The following is a 25,437-nucleotide window of genomic DNA, read 5'->3' as shown; positions in this document are numbered from 1 at the left end:
TCGTGAACAGGCGCACCTCTGTGGAACAGGAAGAACGAGTCGCCATGACGCCGAGTGTCTCAGGAAAAGCGTCCCGCGGCATCTCTGGGGAGTCGTCCTGGAGCAGGCATCCATTCTGCATTACCTCATTTACACCCGAGGCCTCTCAAAGGACAGATAGAGGTCGTGGGAGAAGACAAATAATATATAAAGGAACATTTATTTTTGACAGCACATTTAAAAATGTTTTTTTTCCACTATTTATTGAGTTATGGACATGTCCATCACTGACTTCACATCTTCCCCCTTCATACCGTGATCCCGTCCAGAAGGTCACAAGCAGCGAATCACAAGTACATAATCACTTCCATCAGCAGAGGAACTTTCTGGAATTCTTGGTTCTTTTAAAAATGTCCTCAGTTCGGCCTTTCGGGAACGCCCAGTCTTGAAAAAAAATGCCTTCAACTAAGATATAAATAATTATCAAGAGGCCCTTTGAGCGCAAACATTATGTCCTGTGTGTCACTTGGTTAAGTGGTATTTATCTTACACTAGCACCAGATGTTGAGCGCAGCACGAAGAAATCTACGACCTTGAGCGACCTCTACTGGCAGACGGGAGGAAGTGCAACAACTGACTTTCTTTTTTCCCTCTACTACTCAGACCTCTTGCGTTGTGAAAACCTGTAATTAAACCTACCACAGATCCATAATATATTAACAGGAGATACTAGACATTATTATGATGCCATAATTTAGAATATATATATATATATATATATATATATATATATATATATATATATATATATATATATATATATATATATATATATATATATATATATATATATCCCCATTATGTTGTATAAGCAGTATATGTATAAATGGTTTGCAATGCAAAATAGTGTAGTTGCAAGCCCATATCAGGGTATTGCAACGTATGTGATGCGAACAGCATTACATAGGTGTTTTATAAACATATGTATTCATCTATAAATTGCTTTAAATCTCCTTTATGTGTACATAACCTAAATAAATGCTTGATGCCACATTGTTAAATTAAAAGATGTAGTGAGCGGTTTTTAATTCAGATATTCATATTATGATGAATTAAATCCCTAACCAAGCATGTGTATCTTTGCACGACTGTAATTATTTCCAGTCTGACACCTTAAGAATCACAAAATACTGAGTCGATGCTGAATGACGACCACAGCCTCTCCTGAAGCCTTCCTGGAGGTCTGGAGAGTGAAACTGGAACATCTGGGTTCAGATAGACACACAGTGTGCTCAGTGGTTTGCTTTATATGTCTAGATAAGCACTGTAATCTTTTGGGGAAATGATCTACTGCGTACTTTAATGAACACCATTTTCCCAAGAGGGTGAGTCCTCTGGCATGTCGAGAGGTCGTGGCTCTAATAGCAGCAATTTCTCATAGCTGATACAGAAAGAGGAAATAGAACTTCAGCAAAAATGACTGACGGGCTCACAACTCTGTGACAAGTTGTCAGAACTCTATATATATATATATATATATATATATATATGTGTGTGTGGTGGACAGACAGGTGTGCGTAACAAGCAGGTGTAAATGTAATATAGCCGAAAAGCAATCACACACACGTCAGTTTCTAAATAATCCATATGTGGTGTTGCTAGATACTCCTGATTTACTTTGAATGATTGACAAATGTTCATTAAATTTGAGTAAGACACTCACGGTTGTGGAGGCGGCTTTTGAAGAAGTTTATTGGCACAGTTATAGCAGCAACGTGTTCTTTGTTAATCAATCTCAACAACAGTTTGTTTCTATTTGGCTTTAAAGAAGAGAAAACAAAAATATCCGGCTGAAAGTTTTAATTTACAGAAAATGAAGATGACACTTTGAGCTCAGCTGAAGTGATTGTCAGCACAAGTGCATAAAGTGCATTATGCAACATAAAGAAAGTGAAACTGAGAATATGTTCTGCTTTAGTTGCTGCTTCGTAGCTACATTCTTAGTGGTTTAGTCTGAAGATACTCGCTGTTTATAAATAGATGCAGTACTGTATGATTATGATTATGTTTCAGGGCCGTAAAGGTGTTGAAATATAATACAAAACAATGCTGTTACGTGGTAACACAACTGTACCAGGTGCTCCGTTGTTAAATTGTGAAGAGTGAAGACGTAATAAACTGAAATGCTGTACTTCTCTGCCTTTTGTTAAAGATAAATATGTTAAATACAGTCTATGGAAGTATATTTCAGCATTTACAGCCACCAGGCGGATTCAAAGAGACAAATTCTGGCCAGTATTGCACACCAGTTCTGACTCCATAGCAGGAATATTAGAACATCCACTTGTCAGAGGTCCCCCGCCTCAGTAGAAAGCGGGGTTCGTGTGCTCGATGACGCAGCGGCGGCAGTGGCGTCTCACAAACCGCAGAGCCTCCGGCGACACCTCGCAGTCCTGCACGTTGAGCAGCTGCAGCTCGCAGCAGTTGGCCGCCAGAGCTTTGAGTCCTCGGCCCGTAACGCTCTCGCAGGCCCGCAGACTCACTCGCCTCAGGCCTTGGCAGTACATGGCCAGCTGCTCCAGCCCGCTGTCCGACACGAGGGGGCACTTGCCCACGTCCAGGGACTTGAGTCTCGGGCAGCTCCTGGCCAGGTGGCTCAGGCCGTGGTCCGTCAGCCCCTCGCAGCCCCTCGCGTTCAAGTAGCGCAGTCTCGGGCAGTAGCGGGCCACGTAGCGGATGCCCACGTCGGTGATGCGGGTGCAGTGGGCCACGCTCAGGTAGCGCAGGCAGCCCTCCAGGCGGGCCACCTCCCGCAGGCCGAAATCCCCCACCAGGCGGCAGTCACTGAGGCTCAGCTCCCTTATGGAAGGGCAGTGGAGACTCAGGTGGCGCAGGGCCTCGTCCGTCAGCCGGATGCAGCGCCGCAAATACAGATGTGTCAGGCGCGGGCAGTGGGAGGCGATAGTCCGCAAGCCCTCGTCCTCGAGGGAGAAACAGTCGGTCATGTCCAGGAAGTGGATGGAGATCTGCTGGCCGTGGAGAGGGGACAGCTGGAGCGAGGCCTCCTGGGTGAGGCTGATGCACGTGACCTTGGAGCAACCTGGTGGAGGAGGAAGAGGGAGCAGAGGTCGTCAGCTCAAAGACAGATGATTTATTCAACGTAGATTGTTTTTGTGTCAAGGATATGTTCAGGAAATTAAAAGTATGGTGTCCCACATCATAATGAAGCAGATGCAATGAACTGAAAAGACAATTACTCGCTTGATTCCTCTACTTTAGTGAGCTAAATCCTGATATCAGCATTACCTTTGTATTGTGCCCTCCTTCTATTACATTAATATTACATAGAAAGAGATCTCAGATTGGCCAGTTTGAACAGGAGGAATGTTTTTAAGACTTGATTGGAAAAATGTGAACGTTCCCAATTTATTTTTGAAGATGTAATCTAAAGGTAGCCACATGGGGGCGCCAGAGTAAAACCTGCTGCTCCTTGGCTCCACGCCTGCAACAAGAAGCATGACACAGTTTGAGTGCAAACAACTCCACGAAGACCAAAAAATAACCCCAAACTGATGTCCTTACCAGTTGAAATAATAAACTTGATTTTCATTATTTTGAGCCGTTCAAACAAAAGCCACAAGTGGGCTATTTTTACAACAAAGGGCCAACTTCCTGGTGCTAATGGTGCAGACTTCGCCCTGCCACCACAGTCCTGTCCAAGTCAATGTTATTTGTGTCACTTAATGAAAGCAGCAGACCGCTCTCCTCACTCACATCGAGGTGCGTTCTGCCTTCAGTGACTGAAAGCCTTTCTTCTCCCACATGGGAGCTTAAGGTTGGCAGAGCTTCTCCTGCTCCTCTAATGGGTTCACCAGCTTTAGGTTAGTAGAAATGACTGAGGAGAGGAATTCATTTTTTTGAGGTCGCCGCAATAAAACTGAGAAACCATTACGGAGAGATGTCATAGAAGTGCATGTATTTTTACCTGAGAGGTTCAGGTGTTCCAGGCTCGGGCAGCGGGACACCACCTCGAACACGGCCTCGTTGGAGATGTTGTAGCACCCGGCGACCTCTAGGCGGCGCAGCTCCGGGCAGCTCTGAGCCACCACATGCAGGCCCCGGTCGGTGAGCCTTTTGCAGCCGCTCACCACCACCGTCTCCAGGGTCAGGCACACGTTCGGGGTGTCCTGGCACAGCCGGTGGGTCAGCACCCTGATGGCGCGGTCGGCGTGTAGCAGCTCCCCGGTCAGCCGGACGGTGCTCCACAGCCTCGGGTCCCACGCCAGGTTGTACCAGCGGCGGCAGGCGCGAGCGCAGCGGCACAGCTGGTTGGTGGGCAGATGGGAGAAGATCTGCAGGAGCGCGTGGTCGGGCAGGAGGTCAACGGGGGCGTGGTGGTGGCTCTTGGACTGGCGCGAGCGAGTGTGGGTGCCGGGTTGGGAGTGGACCACGGCGACGGTCTCGGCGCGGGCCGAGGAGGAGGAAGAGGAGTTGGTGTCATGGCCGTTACTGGAGAGGGCCGGCGAGGAGAGGGAGGAGGACTTGGATGGTAGGATAAGACCGGGGCTGGGGGTGCTCAAGGTCCGGGTGCTGGAGTCTAAACCTGAAGAAGAGGAGGACAAGATGGGTGAGAAGAGAGAGGGCCAGAGTCGGTATCTGAATACAAAGGAAAATGTGTTTAATCTCTGAATTGCAAGCTGACTTCAATCCACCTTCAGATGCATCATCAACACTTCCAGAAACTACTTTACAACCAAGCATGTCATTTCAAGTTTTGCTTTACTTCCCCGAAGTCATGCACTATTCATTTCCTCCATTTCCCAGAAGGACTTGTGACAACTAAAAGCACAGTAACTGTACTGTCATCTGTGGGTTTTTACGGAGGTGGAGAGAGCTGCTCATGGTGATCCTGTTCTTAAGGCGAAAGAGTTTCCATACAGAAAAAAAAAAAAATCAAGCTTAGTATCTCAAAGAGGTACTCCGATTTAGTATTGCACTGAAAGTTGGGGGACTAAAAGGAGACTTTGAAGCAAGAGAAGGCAATCTTTTCTAGCACAAAGAAACTCCATGAGCTTTACATTCAAGTGCCTATAGTTGGGTCACATTGCAAGAACAAAGGATCCTAAACTTCCCATAATGCAACCGACTGCATCCTTTCATTCGACCCCTCCCTTCCCGGTATAAATACCAACATCTTCTGAACTCCATGCACCCAGTTTGAAATGCCGGCTTAGTCTCTAAACCCTAACTGAGATAACCCTTGGGTTATTTTCTCATGACTCGTCAGAAGCTGCGTTCAGAGCCACAGAAGACAGTTCACAGCTGTTTCCACACACTCAGTTCTTCCCCTTAAAAGAGAACGCCACAGATTTAGCTTGACTTTTTTTTACAACATTGTTGGACAACATATGGTCTTTCATTGTCCAGATGGCACCTACATAGCCCACAATGCAATTGGACCACCTTGATTTGTGTGTGTGTGTTATGCTAGTAGCTACTAATGTAGCCTGAAGAAGAAATTAGCACCTATAGAGGTTTGGGAAGCTCACTTTTCTAACTAGCTAACTACAGATCCCCAAATTTGTTTATTTTTCAAACTTGCCCTCTTTAGCCCCAACCGACTCAAGTGACATCACTTGAGTCATTTCATGTATTCACAGCTCCCTCTGCAGCCAAAAAAAAGGCTTTATACAACTTTTTCCCCAACACATATACAGTCTAATTCCACACTTGTAAACAGACTTTTGATGAGTAAAATTGGTGAAAGTTCCACTTTGAAATCCAACACGTATTGTGGCAGCACCGCATGACTTCAGATCTTTACCGCTGCCGTTATAGATCACTCAAACTCATCCACTTCAATCGTGGGAAGAAGAAAAGAAGAAAAAAAGATAAAAAGCCGAGGAAATGGGTCAAAAAGAGCCATATAGCCACACCAGCTTTTATCATCAACCAAGTGGAGTTTCCATGGATCTCGATATCATGTTTTTGGATGTTTGGGAAAAAATGTGTCACAGGGCCTCTCCATCAGATGAACTCCGTGGCTTCAAAGCGACCAGCTGAGGAGTTTCGGTGCCGGGGCTGACACTGTACGGTTATCCCTCTGTAAACACGGAGGCCCTCCAGACAGATGTGCGCTCATGGCCGCCGGCGTCTGAAGACACAGCTGCGAGAATCAGGCTGGCTGGATAGCATCACCGTGGCGTGACACGGCGGAGCCCTCCGCTTCGTGAGCCAGGGCGTCGGGATCGCACGCCCGGGGTCGACCCCATCACACTCTGGGGCACTGAGTGCTCTTCTCCGATGATATCTGCGTCTCCTCCAACCCGTCAGGTTCAACCCGGAGGAGCTCAGTTGGATTGATAGTCATCACTAAAAGCATTTCAAGTCGTCACGAGTATGATGTCACTTACAGCTGTCCCAGCAGGCTTTATGGGCAAAATAAAAGAAAGAGGTGTTATCATGTTTCAAAATAAATAGAGACTCATGGTTATGAGATGATGAGGGGCGAGTGTTAATAGTTCAGACTATCAGTTTTGGTTAAAGGCTTTTACTTTTACATTTCATTTAGCTTTTATCCAAAGTGACTTACAATAAGTGCATTCAACCATGAGTACAAACTCAGAACAACAAGAATCAAGAAAGTACAATGTCTTGCTATCAGTAAGTGCCATTTAAGTGCTACTACGGTGCTACCTTCCTTATTCAAGGTGTAGTCGAAAAAGATGTGTTTTTAGTTTACTGAGGGAAATACATCATATCATTCTAGGAACCTTTTTAGGAACTCAATAAGTTTATGTAGCGAACCTTGTTTTTCCCAAAAGGAAATATTCAGTATCAACTTTCGTCAAAGTTTTCATTTATAATCCGAGAATTCAAAATGAGTGGACACAATAACAAGAACACCAAATGGCCCTTTTCACAGATGATTGGTCTGTGACTCCCTAAGTGGACTTTGTAGTTCTTTATACTTGTCCATCCTGAGAGAGGGATCCTCCTCTGTTGCTCTCCCTCAAGTTTCTTCCCTTTTTTCCCTGTGAAAGGGTTTTTACTATCTTTATTTGGGGGAGTTTTTCCTGATCCCATGTGAGGTCCCGGGACAGGGATGTTATGTGTACAGATTGCCCTCCGAGGCAAACTTGCATTTGTGATGTTGGGCTATATCAAATAAACTGAATTGAATTGAATACTTGTATAGACTATATATCGTCAGGTGTACCTTTACTTTCGCTACCTGCCATTCCCCGATGACTCCCGCACATTTACACAGACATTACCGTATCAACGCTTTATCGACCTCGTCATGTATATTGAACCAGTGTTGGTTAATGGATGCTTCAGGGCCGCCAGTCCGCGGCTTCTACGCAGCGTTTGTCAGCATCTTCGTGACGAATGGACCGCATCCTGCCTGTCATGTGGATTTGTGTGCAGGGACAGACAGCTGGGCAGCAACACCGGCCTTACGACCGCCCCGCAGATCTGTATTCCAGACCTTCGGCCCGCGGCCCGCCTCCCTCCTCGCCTCTGATGACATCCACAGACTCGTCCTCTCGGGAACATGTCCACCGATTCACGGCTACTTTAAAACTCCTCTCTCGTGAGCCTTGAAATTCTCACTCGCATGCAGATTGGACCAAAAAAAACAGTGAGTGCAAAAATGCATTACGTGTTACAATCTGCACGTTTAGGTTTAATACATCACATTCTTGGGTGGTCTGCCGATGATTAGTTCAACTTTTACTGTCTGGGATTATTTCCTTGAGGTCATCTAGTTTATCTTGGCCTGCGCATTTCTATCTTAATACAAAGGATTTAATGGTTTCAGATCCTTATAAACACCTCATCTATTTCAAATTTCACACACCTGTCCAAATATGTCATGACAGTAGTAGAGGCTTTAAAAAAAATGTTTATTCAAGTACACTGCAAGTATTGCAAGATTCCTGAGTTAATACCTAGTGATTGTGGAATTATCCAACAGGGCCTGGAAACTACACACTATGCAACACAGAGTTATAAGAAATCAGTATATTATTGCCAAAGGGTCGACTGCAATTAAGTCTTTTCATTAAACTACAATAATATTAATAACATAAGCTCATATAAATGTACAGTTAAAAAGCTGAATGTCAACATTGAGGCAAAGATCTTCAAAAGTCTCACCATGCACGAGAAGATCTGATTTTCCACACACACATCTCGATGAATGAATGCGTGTCTTTGTTGCCCAAGTCCGAGCTAATGCGATGGATTCTGCACGCAGGAGATGAACTCATCTGCCACTGGCTAAGGAGCAACTTCCAAATTGCGTAATTGCATGTGTCACTGATCAGAAGAGAGCTCCAAGCGGAGAAACACAGTGCTACTAATTAGACTGCATCCACCCCCTTCCCTTCTCTCAGAGTCACACTTTCACACAGCTGGCGGGGAAAGCTAAATGAAGACAGCTTGGCAGGTTAGCTTGGTTGCACTGGGTCTTTGGCTAGAGAGCACCTGGGTCTCTTTAAGAACGCCCAGGTGTTGTCTGTTTTCTCGCTGAGTAAGGCATCTGTCTGTTCAATCACCACCGACTATTGATGTGAATTATCTTGTGATTGAAGCATTTACTTCTCTTTCACACTTTGTCTCTTCTGGATATGAAATATGTCTCTCCTCTTTTGCATCCGAAGAACCTGGAGCTGTTTTTCAGCAGTGTGCAAGCCATGGGATGATGTACTGTGATGCATTTAGAATCAACAAGACTTACACTTTTATCAACTAGATACTCTATTCATCCAATAAAATAATGGATGAATGAAAAAAATTGCCAAGCATGATAAAGTAATCGATATTACATGTCATTTCATCGGGTACAGAAAGTATTTTCTCATCCTGAGAAAGGTAAAATCCTCAAATCTCATCAACTGTAATAAAACCAATGACCTGCATACGCGCCTTCTAAACACAACTATTATATAATAATAAACAAAAACACAACGATTTCTAATATGGTATAAAAAGTCTCCCAATATTCTCAATTATTGACTTTGATGTGTAAACAAACTCAAGGTCCACTTACTGTACTGACATTTTTCAACTGTATCGCATGTAAGTGTCCCTTGGGTTGGGATTGGGATGGATTTTACCAACTGTAGTTATCACGATCACAAGCAGATTTTGGGAAAGCTGTTTTCACATATTGAAAACTGTAGAGAATCTGATCTGGCAACAAAAGGCAGCGCGGTCGTCTGATCAGGCCATAAGTCTGCTGCAGTTTCCAAGTCAAGAATTGACTTCACGCTTAAGTCGTAAGACATAAGAAGTCCTAGAAGTGCTATGGATAACAGATCAATCTCCATGACAAATAAGCAAACTCCATCCATCTGAAACAATTGAAAGCTCCAGAAAAAGCTAACCAGTGGAACCTGGAGTTATATTTGTTGGGTTCATAAACCCGCAGCTCCCAACGCTAACCATGAAAGAACAAACTTTGGAATCTGTCGAAGTTAAACCAGTGTGGTGTCTTGTTTTATATCTATGTATCACTGCAAACCTATCATTAGCAGAACAGATACCATGCAGCTGTTAAAATGCTCTTCAAGGGAACTGTATGTGCAGATGGTGGGGGACTCAGTTTGGTTTAGGAAATCAGTGCAGAAACAGTTGAACATCTGGTCTTTACCCTGGACAAAGAACAACGGAACAGTGGTGAAATGAAAGAGAAACTCATGCATTTTGAATGTGCGTATGGCCACAGAAAGGCATACTTGGCTGAAATCACTGCCACTAATACCCAAATCTAAGCTGATCCACAGCAGTGCAGCAGCAGGATCCCATTAACATCAACTTACTTCTGAGACACATCTGGATCGGCCTTTGATACCCGAAGTTTAATGTAAATCAATGGAAGTGATCACTGAAAGGACAACATGCTTGCGTGATGAGGAGGATGCAGCTGCACGTACAAAGTGATGTCGCTTTAATGACAAAAACCTGATGATTCCTTCATATGATTTTTTTAAAGTACCGCACAAAAACAGATTCAGGGGCCTCTGAAAGAAAATAGGGGCGAGGGGAAAAGAGAGAGAGAGAGAGAGAGGGAAGATAAATTGGCAAAAGAGTCTGCAGACTTTAGCAGAGACGGAGACAAGTGCATAGGCAGGGTCAACCCTGAGTTTGACGCAGTCTGGTCATAAACCAAAGCTATAGGGATTCTTTTTCAGGATCTCGCAGGGCTGTGAAGCTCTGCTAAGACCCTGTCTGGAGCTCGTAGGATTATTACTGCTGCATCTGGCAGAACAGACCAATCCATTACCTCAATGCCATTAGCCCTGTGACATGTTGCTGCTCTGCAAGCTCCCCCTCCCAACCAAGACCGTGACAGGCACGTGAGGAAATCAGAGACGCTCATTTTCTCCTAAAGTCAGGAAATTAAAATCAACACAAGACGGGTAAAAGAATATCGGCGAATAAAAGGCAACCGGGCAGCAGGGATTCGATTGAAAGAGAATTGATTTATCAGCACTAAACGGTTACGTGCTCCGGTTTTTTAAAGGGGAAACATCCGACTGGGAGAGAACTCCTGGGATAAGAAACATCTGGGTCTGTCTTGGGTTTTATTGAATACATGGAAGTTGATATTGCCGTACAGTGTGGCGGCTGGGCTATCAGCAAGGCCTTCACTACAGGAAGGTCTTACGTCACAGGGCAACCTGAGAGACAATGGGGCCTGCTGGTTCCTTTACAATGTGCACACTTGGACAGGAAACAGACTCCTTCGCTCCACACAACCCCCAAAACTGCACTACTTCTGGACTGCAGCTATTCTCACACTCACTCAGTCTCTGGATTCAGTTTTTCTTTTTTTTTTAAAGCTTGCGCAGCAACAGATTCGGCTACACATGAGCCAGGAACTATTACGCTCTTTCCCCGCAACACGACTAATTTCCTCAGGGGAGTTTTCCGCCTCTTAAAGCCCTTCTGTCAGTTCAAAAGACACAAACGTCTCCACACGCTGGCCTCGTCACTTTATAAATCCTCCGCTGAGGAGGACAGCAGACGCACGGATGTCTTAAAGCCAAATTGAAAAGGCGTGATCTACTCAAAGTCAAAAATCTGCATCTATTCATCACAGCGCACATTTTCCAGAGTAGAGATGGCAGGTCAGACTCCAAAAGCAATTTTGCATCGTGCTAAACTGATCTGGCCTTTGGCAAATCATTGAAATGCAACGTTACGTCATTTTTTTTTGTACAGGTTGTTAAATCAGGATGTCAAAGATTACATATTTTTGCAGGGAATCATGTGCATGAAATGCCTTTCTGTACGTTTATCCCTTTTGGCAGTAGTGTGTGCGGATTGCAGAGTGACAGTCGTGTTAAATGACTCAGGAGGGTAACGTTGGCTACACGCAGCAAACAGCAAGAAGAACTGCACATCACACAGGAATGGAAAAGCGAGCCCCGGCCTAAACGGTTGATTTGGTCGTGATGAGGAGCAAATGTAATGATCTCATGTGGTCGAAGCAACAGAACAAGGGAAGAGCTGGAACTTTTTGGTTAAACTCTTGATGAAAAAGGATTCGCTTCAGCTCCAGAAAGAGGTGGTTTTGTCTCAAAGACGTGCCTTGAGGGAGAGGGGAAAACTCAAAAAAGTGCTTTATAGAACTAGTATAGTTTTTTTAAACAATACGCATATAAGTGATTGGTCTTTATATTTGTATTTATATACAGAATAAAGATGCCATTGTGCAGGATAGGCCTATAGCATAGCACAGTCCTGGTCAGCCAGCTAATGTAACGTTTTAGTCCCTAAAATTGTGTCGACTCCTCATAGCTACTTTTACAGCAAAAACTAGATTGATTCTGACGGAGAGAAACACTTCTTGACTTTTAAGTCGAGACTTAGATATGAACCCATAGCCGGCAGGTGTTAGCTTAGGTTAGCATAAGACTGCTAGCACGGGGAAACAGCAAGTGTGGTTCTTTCAAAAGTGTTTAAATAATGACAAAATAGCCAAATGAATAACAAAATGATGTACAATGCTGAGAGCAAAATGCTAGGATGTAGTATACAGTGCAAAACAGAGAAAATATTTAAAGAAAAAAGCTGTTTGAACGAGTGCTAGCATGTTCCTGAAGGGACCACGTATATGCTAATAGCGTGCTACAAGTGTTCATCAACTGGCCCTGAGAGTAGACACTAGGTTATATAACCAACTATATTGTTAATTTAGGCCACTTTCAAGTATTTAAAGTTGCTAAGAAGATTGCCTATGACGTAAGTTTGAATTAAATTGTATTAACGACCGAGGGACTGAAATGTCCAGGTTTTGTGATGCTAGCCAGGATCTAACACTGATGGCTCTGGTCCTTGACAACCAATGTTTTCTCCATCTGAAATTAAAAATATTTTTGCTTAATATGAAATAGCCAGGTGTTATTCACAACCCACACATTGCTACTAAAATGAAAACTTAATTTAGTTGTTCTGTGTTTCAAGAACACTGAAGTTTTCCCCTCATTTTTGTACCATTGCAGCTTCAGCCACAACTGACACTTTGCTTCTTACGTAATGAAACAAACCGCAGAGTGAAAAGAGGGGAGGGGAAGTCCAATGTGTCAGTTCAGCTGGTCCGCAACTGTGCTCATATTGCCACATGAAAAGCCCAAAGACCCAGGTGTATCGCAGTAATAAAAACAAATAAAAGAAACATCAATCGTGCCAAAATCTTACAGGAAGCAAGCGTGAGTTTGGGGGCCAGGTGGCGTCTTTCCCAACTCATGTCAAACACGCTGCTGTAGTAGAAGTGAAAAATGTGACCTTGTTTTAAGAAGTTGGCATTCAAAACAACAGGAGACGGAGAACGAGAAGACAGAGCGGTAATCAGAGAAGAGTTGTGAGATCTGATCTGCCTCTCCTTCTTCCCCTCCTCCTCCATCTCCTCCGCTGAAATTGCTTTCACTTGTTTTCTTTTTTCTTTTCTTTTTTCGCCGCCTTGTTCTGTGCTTTTTTTGCTCAGATTTCCTGGCTCTCTTAAGAGCGGTAGAAAGGATTGGGGGAGGAGCGAGGACAGCTGATGGAGAATATCTGGGGGGAAGAAAAAAAAGCATTGGCATTCTTCGCCTCTCTGTGTTCTCTCTTAACGTAGACAATTTCCAATGAGGATTAGGAGTAAATCTATTTAATATCTCTCATTTCAATTGCTATCGTTGAGAAAGTCTTAAAATAACTGCAGGCTGCTGCGTTATGTCCTAAGAGAGAATATTGAAAAGGGACTTTTTCCTCTACAAATTCCGGCTGCATTTAATGAGAACAAACTTCTGGAGGCTGCGAATTCCTCTGCATAAAATGAGAACTATCTACAACACAACTTCCTCTAATCCTCAATAAAATATTCAATCAACTGCCAAACATTTCCCTCTAAAGAAACAGATGCTTCTTTATCCAAACAAGCTTGTCTTCCTTGTGCAAGAACGTCCAACGCTGTGGAGCAGCAGAACAAATGTGGCGTTAAGTTTCCGCCAAAAGATAAATTCGTCCCACCAGTTTGAAAGTTTTGCCCAGAAATGTTGCCTTAAAAAATATATATATATATACTGCAGTAATTACTGCTGATGAATGATGAAAAAAAAAGTGGAGGATAACAACTCAAATGTCCTCTCCGCCGTGAAAACGTCCCACCGGCGATGACACACACAAACACCTCGCTGCAGCCTCTTTCATTCTTGGCGCGGCACAAATCAACAGTGAAACACTATATATCTGCCTGAGTAAACACGGGCGAGCGGGTCGGCAGCGAGCGAGGTTAGCGTGCAGATGAAGTGTGAGGGATTTGTTGCCTTTGGGAGGGCGAATATATGAACATGTTGGAGACGACGGGCTGTTTAGACTGCACAGCTGACCCTCAGCCGTCAATATTAGGAGTGTGTAATGCTGTAATAATTATGTTAAATAAATGTGTGTGATTCCATCGTTATCCAGTCAAATTAAAAAAGGGTATTATTAGTCAGAATAATTGAAAACACCTTGAGTGGGCGTGATGCAGATACTGTGAAGAACTCTTTTATCGTGTTATGAAAACTTCTATATGACCTAAATAAGTAAACGAGACCATCGTTGAGAAGTCTGGCCATTTCTATGTGGTTACAAAATTTTACTTTAAAATGTCTATTTTGCTAAGGTTAGAGGACGTTCGGCGTCATGGATACAATATTAAACGAGTGATTGCGTATCTGCAGGGCTGATTAGGGAAAGTGGGAGCAGGTGTGCAGGTGGGCGGAGCCAGTCAAAGGACTGGGAGGAAAGAGAGGTACTTCAGGGCACAGGACATCTAGTGGCCAGGTAGGGAATGACAATCAACGAGTTTCAGGAAGGCGGGAAAGAAAAGTAAGCCACTGGAGGCACATTGTAATTTTGCCAAAACGACCCACTTGACATGCAAAGCTAAGTGTTTTTTAAGTTAGTCATTATTTATTTACGATTTTGTATGTTTTTTTAGTATCTATCTTTTTGTTTAACTTCATACTCAGTTAATTACTCAAGGAATTGAAAATGACATTTTAAATTCAATTAAACAAAAGGTCACAATCAGAAGGATTCCCATTAACATGTTTAGGTCCGTGCACCGATGACATGTTACACTTTGTAGACGTTTTACAACATTTAGGAAAAACATTTCTAACTACTTTAATCTTTTAGCCAGGAACTTGTGAAACGTCCTACATGCAGAGTAGTTTTTCCCCACTTTGACAAAATGATAAACTTAGGTAAAAGAAAAACTAACTTGTTTGGCCTTAAATGGCCTGAGACTGTGTGTTCTGATGCTGGCATCAATTACTTGTACGACTTTATGGAGGAAACCGAGATCCTTAAAAAAGAAGAATAATCTTAAAGGTCATTCTGCCTTTGGAGAGTTGCACATAAATCAGTGTAATCTCTCAGTGTTCTCTGGTGTGCAAGGACAGAGTCAGCGTTTCCCCGTCCCTGTTATCACTGTTTCTGTGGTCCTTGGCCGACGGAGAGGAAGTCGGCATGTGCATTGTTCCCACCGTTCCCCTGCTCCTCAGCTACCTTCCTGGGGCCATTATAAACGGGTGAAGGAGCTGACCTGACCCCCACCACTCCCCAAAGTGAGTCTGCCTTCCATCCAAAGCTTGGCACAGCTGATATAGGAGGATGAAGACGGTGTTCAAGAGTGACAACACACAGGCTGAACATCTCAGGGTGTTGTCAGTTCAGCTCCCGCCATTTCTGAGCCACATTCTTCCGGTACCCGGAGTTCGCCTGCGCCAAAGCAAACCCTTGAGGCCCAGACAGGGTCACCGTGTAACCCCTGCTGAGAGATACTCAGTTTCATCCCACAGGAAGGATTTAGTGTCCAGGACCGTGCCTTTCAGTCTGCGGCTAATAAGCAACTGGGTCAGGCCACCACAAGCCCGTCTAAATAATAAATGAAAAACAGAGACACTTTGCAAACGCCTGCCAGATGACTGCCCGGCTCGGTTTGTTTTCAGGAGCAGAATGAGTGTAACTTCCAACTGTTGATTTTGGGGAGGGAACACGTGTTACAGGCAATGGCCTACTTTCCATCTGCATGCTGATATTCGGGCGGGACAGTGATTCAATATTATGGTTCATCGAGTTTAAAGCCTCTATGTGAAGACTTTTGAGATGATTATCGGAAATTTATATTTGTAGAGAAATTAAACATTTCTCGTTGTCAGTGGCTGGTTTGGTTTGTATCCAATGCATACGGCTTTAAGGGAAGATTATGTTTCTCTTGAAAGAGGAAATAAGTTTCCCTTTACAAATGAAAAGTGGAATCCTTGAACAGTCACTCTTTCGCAATTTATCACAACCTGAGGTTTTGCAGATGCAACCTTACTTGGGCTGGTCTTGGCCCTGCAGCTTTTGGTGAATATCGTTGGGTAACTTTAGGTGGATATTGCTGTGTTGACATGACTGAAACCGTTCGGTGACTCTTCTCTTCTTGGGCTTCTGTCACATGAAGCTTTTACGTTTGCCTTTATCTCAAAATTGTCACTTGTAGCAACCGTGGTGGCTGTTCAGCAAAAGTTATATAGCGTGTTTAAGTTAAATTGCATGGTTCAGTTGTCCCAAAATATAATGTCAACTGCAGTTAAACATCAGTTTGTTAAATATCAGTTGGGCTACTTTAGATGTGATTTTAGACCGATTTTAGACGACATTGAGAAACTAAACTTTCTAAAATATGTTTTCTATTGGTTTCTACCATATTGCAACGCCCTATCTTTATTTAGGTTAAAATTACTAACATAACTTATATTAATAATGCTCAAACTGGGTGGAATGTCAGTCTGGATGAAGAAAAGTGACATGTGACATGTCAACTGTGCTTTCTTTTGGCCCTTTTACTGGGTCCCAAACATGTTGTTCTTCATCAGATATGAACAGAAACAAAGCTATTTGCGTACAAAAAAGATACGTTAGCTTGTTAATTAAACAAAGCCTTTAGAGACGAGGAATTCATTTCGTTACCTCAAAGTCTGACGATATAGATGTATAGATAATGTTCATTCTTTTCGAAAATGTTGTGTTTTAACAATCCAACTGACTAATTAACTCGCTCACTAACTCACCCACTTCACTGGCTCAGCAGTGACTGGGATGCTGTGTACGGCCCTAATGTGAAGCCTCCCAGCGTGCGGTGGGGAAACAGGCCAGACTGCTTCCTGATTAGTTTAGTGGACCACAGGACGAGGTGGACAAAGCCTGCGTAATCTGCCACTGGGAGTGTGTGAACGTAGTGTATGCATGCACCAGTGTGTGTATGTGTGTGTGTGTCTTTTTGAAGAGGGGGGATTTGACTGTGGCCATTGTGGTTCCAGAACATGTAATTACTCCCGGTTAGCATGGAGGGGAAAAAAACTAACGATTTCAGTCATAACAAAGGCGAGAACATATGACGGGGAAGCCACTGGCCACGGTCCATACTCTAGTATATATATATATATATTTCTATCCGCACATGCTGTTCTCCAACAGTTATCAATTTCTCCTTAAAATATCCTTTGCTCACTCCCAGCAGGCTCCTAAAGGGCTCAGAAGTGAGTCAGCATTTCCAGCGATATCAGATGCGTCATCCGCCTCGTCCCAGCGCGCGCCCACAGGAGGACGCTACGCCTCGCTCCATATTTAGTGAGGTTAATCAGTGAATTAACCTCGCAGAAACACACCAACTGACACACATCCTGCGCGAAACCAAAAGGCACGTCCGCCAGTGTCGCGAGGAGTCGGCGCCGCTGCTTTGTTCTCTCTCCGAGCAACGGCGTGAAACCTTCAGCTGTCCGGAGTGACAGTTACAAACACAGGCTGCCGCTGCTATTTGTTTTCTTGCGGGCAGCTCCGACGCCACAAGAACACTACATTCGACATGCCAGAGCACATTTAAGGTCGGCGATGACAATGCACGAGAGGCACGGGGCGTGTGCATGTGCGCGTGAGTGTGCATGTGCGCGTGAGTGTGCAAAAGAGTCGGTTGAGTCACTGGTCAGCTCCGGAGAAAGAGGCCGCAGCGCTAAAGTATGCATCTGTGGTCGGGTTCCAAAAAGTTTTTCTTTTTAATCTAAATCAATGACTACGCGTTGGGTTCTGAGATTTCATGTTCACTGTCTGACTCATGCTCTTTAAACATGTCCTGCCCAGTTGAAGACACACTCTTTTGATACACTCCCAAAACCTCTGAAGAACTGTGAGGTTTGCTGTCAATGAGCTGTAGGATGCTGTTATTACTGATATAAAGTGAAGGAATATTAGTACTGAAAGGCCTAAAGGTGCACTAATCCATATGTTTACATCAACAAAAGCTCAAATTATACTGTGTAAATGAATCCACAGTGAATTATCATCCAACTCCGTTCATCTCAGCTCCACAGGACGCTTCAACATCTCTTTATTTAGGTTTTAAAGCAACTTCATTGTTTTTATTCACTTTTTTACTGCTCTTGTTTCCAGTGAAGACGCTCTGATAAACCCACAGTATCTCCTCAGCACCGAACAACACACAGACCAACTAGCTGATGAACATTGTGGAGCTTTAAGCAGCTAAAGAGACAGATTTTTTCCTCAGGATCTGGTGGAGACCAAAAACAGAACAAAAAACAAAAGAGAGCGTACTGGATTAGGTTCTGACACACGACAGTAAATGATTGCTCATGTTTCTCTGTGTCTGCTGGATGTGAAAATATGTTTATTATCATTAGCTATGTCACTTTGTCAGTTAATAGGTCCATGTTGTGTTTCAGCCTGGTGGCCTCCCATGTGACCGAAATGTAGAATATATGTTCTACCATATTCTACCATAAGTAATCATGTTTGTACTTTATAGATTGTATTTTTCGTGAAGTTTATACAGATATATACTGAGACTATCCATATCAGACTGTCCTGAGTTTTCTTGTAAACAATCTAACAAAAAAACAACTCTTTTCTCGAGTCGACATTATGTCAAATTCCTTCGATTGAGGGAAAATTATTACGGTTAAGCTCGTGAAAATGTTTCGCTCAGGATTTTGCTTGGCAACCGAGTTTATCATTAAAATAAATGCTTTCATTAAAATGACTGTTTGGTTGGCACCATGTGGTCTGAAATCTTAAACGAATGAATGAAATGTCTGTCATAACAAACTATGATTTCCCACAGAGCGCTCGCTCAAACTCAAGGCCTCACAGGGACGTATAGCACATGGCCATGCGGTCCACGCTAAGCGTTGACTGAGATATTTGGTTCTGTTCTTTTAAATAAAATTTCAAAAAAAGTTCTGCTTTGACTGACAGATCGTTAAAAAATGCATCAGAGCTGCTGACAGGGAGCTTCAAACGGCATCTGTCAGCTGCAAAGTATGTTTGAACATCACACTGAGCACACAGTTTACACACACTCTCGTAACACACACACTCCCGACAAAGAGGAGCGGTTCATGCAGCCGATGTGCCGGGAGTTGGAAGGTTGCCCGGGCAAGGAGGTTGAGAGGGAGCGACGACCGAAGGTGCAGCTCTCTTCTCCTGTTTTCACTCCCCACACCTTTTCCCAGAAAACTCCCTCCCTGGCAGCGCTTTGAGTCTGATACGGTCACGGTTTAGATAAGCATTCTTCCACAATGAGAAGCCAGAAGTGATGTTTTTTTGTTCTTCTGCTCAAACAAAGCCCAAGAAATGCCTTTGGGTTTGTGATGGGAGCTGTGAGTTTGTTTTCAGTTGAGGGTTATGCAAGAACACGCAGGTTTCTCTCCAAAAATAGGCAGCGAAGAGAGTGGATGAGGAGGACGGGGATGGGTGGAGGGAGGAAGAGGAGGAGCAGGAGGAGGAGAGGGGAGTTTGGTTAATGAGCACCAGATGCCTTACCTTCGGTGGTAGCCACATTCTTCGGAGCTTTGGTCGGTGTGTGATCTGTGCTGGAACTTATGTCAGAAGAGATGCTTGAGCTCCCTTTACCTGCAGGGGGAATGGGAAGAAAAACAAAAGTGCTGGGACACAGTATAGCAACTCGGAGATGACAAACTGCAGTTACGATTTATTGCTTATCTTTTTCCCCTGCACAGCCTTTGAACATCTTTTCACTTCAGAGAGAAAACACTTTTTACGCTTAATTCCTGTCCGGTGTTTCATGATGCATGTAATGCAGTAAGGACGTATGAAGTTTAAGGAAATATGAAGCCTATCGCTCTCTGCTTTCGTGACTTTTATGCTCCTCATTTTGGGATGAATGGTTCGTCTTGGAACGTGCACAAAGTCTCTGCGGGTTTGTGTCTGTTTTTTTTATGTTTGGACAACTAATAAGGTCTCCCTGTGTTCCCCCACCAGAAACTCCAGCAAGGCCTTTATGAACAGACCCCAGATTGGGCTTCAGGAGCTGGGCTTCGTCTCGCTGCTCCGCTGGGAGCCAACACCAACACCACCACGCCGCTGGAGACCGAGACCGGATCGCTGGGCCCGCTGGAGAAAAGGGAGGCGCGGGAGAACCAGGACACAAGGACCGAGCGGGAACGACTGACAGACCCTGCTGCAGTTAAAATGAGTGGTTTTCTAAAGGGGCTCTGGTGCAACAACAACAAAAAACTACCGCTTTTATCCACAGGGGCCGCCAAAATCAACACAGAATTAAACTTGTTTTAATAAATGATTCAAACTAAATGTACGATGTACAACGCCCACGTGAAAATGTACAACTCTTCCTTCACGCGCCATCCGATGTGTCCGATTTAGATCGCTGCACGGTAACACAAGCGCGCCACATTTCAAAGAGCTATTCTGTGAACGTGTGAGAACAACAGGCTGCAACTGCCATGCTGACTGCAGGCTGTGTGCAGTGGTTGTTTATGGCATTTCATTCCTCTGTCAGATCATAAATGCAGCTTTGTGGCTTCCCTGAGACTAAGTATGCGCCTTTCACCCAGCACGGAGCGTCACACCCACATGCACATCAAGCGCAGCCACCTAAACAGACCAGACAGTTCCCGAAATAGGCAGTAAATATGCGAAAAAAAAAAAAATGCAACTGGTGACTCCGTATTGAGCCACACGAAAGACACGCGATCGCACCGATGATACCATCTTAAGCCGATGCAGCTGAGACGGGATGACATTTTCGCGGTGACATCACAGAGCCGGCACATCTGCTACGACTCCCACGGTCCCCAGAAAGGGCTCAGAAATTCACGAGGAGCTTGCAGTGGTCCACTTTTCTAATATCTAAGCAGAGCCGAGAGCACACGGCTGGAAACATGAGCCCCCTCTCTCACACACTGGTTACAGCTGGTTGCTCTCCATGTGTGGATCGGTGCGAGGACGATTGTTTTCTGCCTTTCATGGAAAAGCAACTTTTGGGGAAAAAAGCTCCTGCTTCCTGTCTTGTGCTTATATAATGTTGTGTTGGTGGAGGGTTGCTGCATAGTTGTGACCAGTGTGTAATTAATTGTGGATTCGCACTTAAAAACAGATGTGGAGAGACGAACCGCCGAGTTCTGCACTTGTAACTGAGATGCCGGCCTCAGACACAGGAGAGATGCTGGTACCATGAATACGATGCTGCTCTCTCTGTTGGGAAGTGAATAAACGTGAATATCGAAGACACAATCCTCGAGAACCTCAAGAAACCAATCCCACATCTGATACATTTAATGACCAACATTATATTCTGTGATTTCCTCACGACAAACTAGTTTTCATTGTTAGTGGCTTTACACTGCCTCTGTGCAGCATGGAATTAGATCGCAGTTAGAAAAAACTAATATTGGCTGACTTTTGAATTAAAACAGCTAGACCTGCAATGTTTAGTCGATTAGTTGATCAATTGGAAATGAATCGTCAACTATTTTGATAATTGATTTATTTCTTTGAGTGGTTAAATGTTAATATTCTCCAGTTTCCAAGGCACATATTCACTCTCTAACTCTATGGTTTCTAGCTGAATATCGTTGGACTTTTGGACCGCTTGATCAGACAAAAACAAGACATTTGAAGATGTGACCTTGGGTTCTGATGGACATTTGTCCTATTTTTTGACTTTTTATAAAGAAAACCATGAATCAATCTATTGGCTTGACTAATGGATGATGACAAAAACTATTAGTTGCAGCCCTGGAATCAACTTGAGTTTTTTTTTTTGGTTTGGCTGTTCACCAAATCAACCAGAACTGAAATCTTAAGGACTTCAACTTGAACTATTTCATCAATAAACACGTCAGACTGCTGAAATATTGAACAGTCATGCTACATCATAAAATGTCCATTGCTATGAAACCTAAAAAAAAAACTCATCCGATGACCGGAGCACTTCATGTGACTCGTCTTGCTTTTGGCTTCAAAACGTCTCCATGTGTCCCTGCACTTAAACCACACAAACGAAAGCTGCAGACTCATCAAATGAATCCTTGTGAACTCACAGAAGATGAAGGTTTTTAAATGTGGGCTATCACATGAACAACAAGCACATGCCTGCACTAGCAGTTGCACTGGGGTTGGAGTGTAATGCCTGGGTTTCATGCTGCAATGAAAGGGAGAATGAAGGCCTTGTGAATCACTAGAGGAGAATAAAAACTGCAGCGCGTACCTCACATATTTCCCACCTGACCGAATGAGAGCAATAAAACTAAACAAAAAAAAAAAATTGGTATGTTGCAAAATGAGCTCGATTGTGTTGGTGTACCTGACATGGCCGGATTCCTGGGTGGAGCCGCTCCACTTGTTATTTTTAACATCATGACTTCCAATCTTTTCTCCTCAGTTATTGACTTAGAAGGAGAGCTCACTGGAATGTTATTTATACAAACATCTCCGCTCTGGAGACCGAAATAATGTGCTCGGCAGAGTCGGGATACAGTTTTTTTTTTCCCCCTGAGTAAGTAATGTTGAAGATTAGATGGAAAAGACAGCGGGGGAGAGGAGGTAGAGTAAGACGAAGACTGATATCTTATTCTGACTGGAGGAGGTCTAGCTATGCCGATAGAGCAGTGAAGGAGTCTTTCTGTGCTGAGCTCATTAATCTATCAATGTTTGGAGCTTTTTAGGAACATATTGGTATGTGAGAGTCGGTTGATATGGATTTGGGTCACAAGAAATATCACAATAAAAGGGATTTAAGCTGCATTCCAGTTGAGTGAAACACGTTTCTGAATATATCTGATAGCTGAGGGAGTTGGACAGTGAATGTCTATAACAGCTCTACAATACGTATTACTTTGTTTGTCTTATAGATCAATACTTGAGGCATAGAGTAAAACAAATTGTTTTAAATACCAATAAAAAGAGACATTTTTTATTTTGAGTATGACCAGAATATGTTCACAAGTAGCTGCAGGAGAGCTAATGAATGTCAAAAATACTTTTTGAGCTACAACACTACGCTATTATTGGAAACACTTGCTACCATAATAAATCATACAAGCAGCATGTGTGTCCATAAAAGCTCTGAAACATTTTCAAGGTGTCTTCTACATGTTTGTGTTGACACAAGGATTATAATGCCAGTGACCAATATGCACAACATGGCTGCCAAATCAAATAACAGATGGGTTTTTAAGGGGTCGTGGACAAAAAAATCTGTGGAATTGTCTGTTATCAAGATAAGACTGACTAAGTGCACACATGCCCGACACTGGTGTCCTTTGACCCGCCTCCACCAAACCTCCATAAATGAAGCTACTTGGTGTTGTATGATGAACTAGCCGACCTGCCAAGACAGCTCTGTTTGACTGATCATGTGATCTATGATTCAAAATATCACATTTGTTCCAAATAATATGTGTAAGTTTCATTACAGCACAGATGATAAAAGTTATTATATTCTGGAGAGTGGCTTTAAGAGTTGTTTTTTGTCTATCTTCATTTTATACTGTACTAAGTGTTTAAAATATGACCACCAGATGTCACTCTGCATGTACGAAGAATATCAACGTTGCACATCTTTTTTTTTAAAGTACGGAATTTAGAGTCAAAAGATGCTCTAAGCTCCAAATCAGCGCACATCCTCACACTTAGACGCTTTCTGAATGGAGTTTGGTGCACGCTAATCTCCAGACAGGAGACACACTCACACTGTGGGAATTAAGGAGATATAGAGGGGATAGTGCTCGTTCTAAAGCGAGCACACTGATGTCTAGGTACAAACTCAAGGAAGCTGCGACCCCCCCACCCAAAAAAAAAACCCCGCACATTGTTTTCTGCTTTTTGGGGGGTGTTATGAGAGAAATTGCCGCAGATTGCGATAACATGTTCGCCTTTGTTGCGTCTAGTTTGATACAATAGAAAGCAAGCATATCTGTGTTTAAAGCGGTAATTAGAGCACTTACCCTCGCTTCCATACTGTTTTCCATTGTTCGCACCCATTTTAAAGAATACATAATCTATGCGCCACACTCGGGGTATCAAAATGAGTTAAATTCCAGAGGAAAAAAGGGCAGTCTCTTTCCGCAAAGATGGACCAGACAGTCAGAGTTTCGAGTAGGGCCGCTAGCTCTGACTCCAAATAGTTAATCCAGATGTTGGGCAGAGGACGCCTCAGCATTACGCAAACCTAGAGTCCGGACTCGAGCCTTCCAGCGGTGCAGACTTTCTATATCTGAACATCCACAGACAAAGAGCGGTGAAATCTGCGCACACACACACACACACACACACGCACGGTCTGTTCGGAGAAAAGTTTTTGTGAAGTGGTCTAAATGGTAAGCAGCTGTTTATCAGGCTGAGTGCGGGCAATCACAGCGGCCAGACAACTTTGTGAGGACTCTGAGCTCTCCTCCTCTGGTTCTGGATTTAAAGAGACCGCAGACCAGGGAGGGAGATGTGGATATTTAAAGAAAGATAAGCCAACGGCACACTGTGACTCAGGCAGTCGTTGGAGAAGTCCTTATTTCACTTCAGTGGAAGTCCTGAATTCAATTACTGGAGGTAAAAGTTCACACGTCTGATAAAAAGTACAATATTTGCCTGTGAAGTGTGTAGAAGTAGCTTATGAAGTAGCAGAACAATGGAAATAGTCAAGTACCTCAAAAATTGCACTTTAGCACAGAACTTGAGTAAATGTAGTTTATTTCCTCCACTTGTGTATAGCTCTCATAATGGGAGCAGTCACAGTCACATTATGTTATTTCCCCCTTGCGTACATAATTCATATTTAAGCATTATGTCATCACAGGTGTGACTTTAAGACATTTCAGGCAATCACAGTGGAGGACACATAATCTCTAAATATTCTGAGGATAGAGGCCTGCTGACAGAGGAGAATGGTTTAACCGCACATGTGGGAATGTGTCTATGAATAGCAGCCGTATACAGGTCATTGGATACCTAGAAGTAAAGCTGCAGGACAAAACCAGTTGTCTGCCGTCGACAGGTGACTTAATATTCTGGATACGCGCTGAAATTCCTTTCTAAATGCACACAGACGAGAGCTAGTGACGGTAACGGGGTAGTTTGGTCTGTGCATTCTCTAATTAGACACACAGATTAGTATAGCTCCTCTGGTTTTATCTCAAATGGATTCATGAAATGTCATGGACACATTTTCTTTCATTAGAGCACAATGTAAAATGCCTTTAACTGAATGCAGACTAATAGAAGTTCATTTTCTGGAGGAAATGTGGGGGGAAAAAAAGTAGCCAAAACTTTAAAAAGTACAGAAAAATGAGCCAATGAGCACATTTTTTAGTCAAGCATTGCTTTCAGCTCGATGTCAGAACAAATACCCAAATTTGGAAGTTTTTTTAAATGCAGTATGGCTAATTAAACTCCCCACAGAGAGAGCACTTAAAAAGTGAAGACAAAGAGGTCACAGTGTACATTTTAAGCTCGCTCTCTAACAGCCAGACACACTCAAGGAAGTGAAGGTCTCACATTTTCTTTTCTTTAAAAGTGCAAACAGCTATTTTTGCATGATGGAGCTTTATGAGGCATGTTTTGCTTCTCTCCATTACATAGAAAAATAGGATGGTATTGTGT

The 25,437-nt window shown here is 43.5% G+C and overlaps 1 protein-coding gene across 1 annotated transcript; it reads right to left on the bottom strand.

Moving 5' to 3' along the window:
• Positions 1-1,739: 1,739 nt before the first annotated feature.
• On the bottom strand, positions 1,740-23,826 carry LOC306750824 (F-box/LRR-repeat protein 7-like; the record flags this gene model as incomplete). Its single annotated transcript, XM_079234298.1, has 4 exons — positions 1,740-3,079; positions 3,965-4,582; positions 19,345-19,434; positions 23,790-23,826. The coding sequence occupies 4 exons, from the start codon at positions 23,824-23,826 to the stop codon at positions 2,343-2,345; spliced, it is 1,482 nt and encodes a 493-aa protein (XP_079090424.1). The 3' UTR covers positions 1,740-2,342.
• Between the last annotated feature and the right edge of the window lie 1,611 nt (positions 23,827-25,437).

The sequence above is a fragment of the Taurulus bubalis genome (genome assembly GCF_910589615.1).
Source record: "Taurulus bubalis genome assembly, chromosome: 18".
Classification (NCBI taxonomy): Eukaryota; Metazoa; Chordata; class Actinopteri; order Perciformes; family Cottidae; genus Taurulus; species Taurulus bubalis.
This window is presented reverse-complemented; position numbering and strand designations above follow the sequence as displayed.